Source organism: Sinocyclocheilus anshuiensis, unplaced genomic scaffold, assembly GCF_001515605.1.
Source record: "Sinocyclocheilus anshuiensis isolate Anshui unplaced genomic scaffold, SAMN03320099.WGS_v1.1 scaffold195, whole genome shotgun sequence".
NCBI lineage: Eukaryota > Metazoa > Chordata > Actinopteri > Cypriniformes > Cyprinidae > Sinocyclocheilus > Sinocyclocheilus anshuiensis.
In genome coordinates this window covers 2,704,582-2,706,942 of record NW_015548236.1, presented here as the reverse complement: position 1 = coordinate 2,706,942, position 2,361 = coordinate 2,704,582, and the positions used below count along the sequence as shown (strand labels likewise).

The 2,361-nt window shown below is 38.0% G+C and overlaps 1 protein-coding gene across 1 annotated transcript in view; it reads left to right on the top strand.

Moving 5' to 3' along the window:
* Positions 1-482: 482 nt before the first annotated feature.
* The window catches only part of LOC107654761 (SWI/SNF complex subunit SMARCC1-like), a 17,650-nt gene continuing 15,771 nt past the window's right edge, over positions 483-2,361 (top strand). The window contains exons 1-3 of the mRNA XM_016442007.1: positions 483-713; positions 1,396-1,515; positions 1,729-1,814. Coding sequence (XP_016297493.1) covers positions 540-713; positions 1,396-1,515; positions 1,729-1,814 — 380 coding nt within the window. The 5' untranslated portion in view covers positions 483-539. The remainder of the gene's footprint in view (positions 714-1,395; positions 1,516-1,728; positions 1,815-2,361) is intronic.

Genomic DNA, 2,361 nt, shown 5'->3' with positions numbered 1-2,361 from the left:
ATCTCAAACGGTGTCAGAGTTTAATTAATTTAAGTGGGTACAGTATATAAAACATGACAAATATGGTTTCAGTGCTGTATATAAAAACAATCAAGGCATAATCTGGAAAACCAAGACTTGTACATTATAGGGCATAATATTCTGAATATTTTACAGTTGGTTTGATACCTTTATCTCAAACTGTGTCAGAGTTTAATTAATTTCATATGATTAATTAATATCGTTTAATTTCAGTGTTAAAATTTAGTTGCAATGTTGAAAGTTGAGTATGACTGCTGAACGAATGTTTTGCCATCCTAAACTTACATATCAGATTTTTGGTTTATTGTTTTCTTCTACTTTGTGTACTAATCTGACGAAATAATACCTCTTGAAATAATGGGCCGTATGCAGTATGTACTGTGTGTAGTATCAAAGTCCCTCTTTGGTAGTATGCAGTTGGCGTCGTTGACGCCTTTTTTGGTCTTACCGCTAGAGGCGCTGTGGAGTCTGCAGTCATTCTGGGTAGCGAAGGGAAGGTTAATTATTAGCATGTAAAAATGGCTACACAAGCGCTAGGCTCTGCTGCTGGACCTACGACGAGTCAAGCCGGTTGTAGCTCTTCATTGAGCCGAAGGATGGACGGTGGGCCGTGCTGTAAATTCTGGGAAAGCCCGGAAATAATCTCTCAGTTGGAGACAGTTCGCAGTTGGATTGGAAAGCATTATAAAAAGGTTAGCGAGCTAAATAGCCGGGGACCCCACATATGATGTGGTTCCCTGAAGCCTTTTTTTAAATTTCTTTACAGACAGCTCTGGTTGCCTTGCTATTTTTGTGGTTTTGTGATTCTTATTATCGCTTCAAACTGCAAAAGTCTCTTTTATGTGGTGGTATTTTGTCTGTTTGCCTCATATAATATAGAAATGAACAGCTAACTCCACAGAATACGGTCTCAACCTAATTGACTGGACAGAAGTGACAACCTTCATTCTGTGTTCATTTTAGCGGTAACGTTAAAGTTATGTTTATATCAAACTCCACCTTTTGAGTCAGTATAAAATAAAAGACTCATTTGTAGTCTCCATATGAGGCGGTGTAAGTAAATGTTTATGTTAGCAGCATGCTAGCAGCTTTAAGTTTGCAGAAACAGGTTTGTGGTCAAAGGTGTTTGTTTACACGACCTGATTGACACACCCCCTTCTCACAGTGCCATACCATCCCTGTCCACTTCCCACTGTGTAGGTAACACATACCTTGGTGCATCTAAAGTCTTAAACTGTTTGAATGTGAAAACCATTCAATAGTACCAGTACTGTATATAGCAAAATCTATTGTAGTGAAAGCTATTAAACACTCAAAGGGTATAGGCCTCTTTGCAATTTGTTGTGCAATTTAAATTTTTTTCTCCCTCTTAAGTATGTACAGACTGATGCTCCCTCCAGCAAGTCTCTGTCTGGGCTGGTCATCCAACTGCTGCAGTTTCAGGAAAATTCATTTGGCCGTCGAGCAAATAACCCAAGCTTTACAAAACTCCCAGTGAGTTGCTGCTTTTCCACTTCTTTCTCTGGCAAACCATGCGTAATAACCTCTATTCTTGTAGATTTAAGTACATATCTTTCCATTTCTTGCCTTTTTGATGGAGTCAAGGAGATAGTTATCACCACAACACCCAGATCAGTCATAGCATGAAACCTAGTTTTGCAGAGTTATGAGTGATCAGTTGTTTGATCCTTGTTTCTTTGTCCACAGGCAAAGTGTTTTCAGGACCTAAGGCCAGGCGGTGCTCTCTGCCACATTCTGGGATCAGTGTACAAGTTCAAGACAGAACAAGGATGGTTAGTATTAATGCTAAATAATGCTGCATGCCTTTTTCTTTTTTACCTACTATCTGAGTTAGTTTGGGCTCAAAACATAAAAGCTGCAAAGAGGTTAATTGGCAAAATCCCGAATGTCTAATGAATGTCAAACGTCAAACTAACTTTACCGCCGTCCATTCACTGGCCCAACCTTCGATAAAGAATAAGGGGTATTTCAAAAACTAGTTCACATGTTTAGCTTGTCACATGCCCTGGGTTGAGCTTAATTGCGCGTGGTATTGAAAATAACGATACATTTAAAAAATATAACTCTCCTAATCTGTGTAGCATCTGAGTTAAGGACACAGCACTTGTCTGAAGGTCTGGGTGGGATGGGAAGGGCAGCTGCATTTCGACATTCTTAACAATGAGAACAAAAACAACATATGATTTGTTCTATCATGGACCTCTTTAAAGCAATTATGAAGCAAACAGACAAAATAGCAATTAAGCAATTAAAAAGAAATAGAAATAAAAATATTGCTTAAATATATATATAATATATATATATATAATTAAAACTATA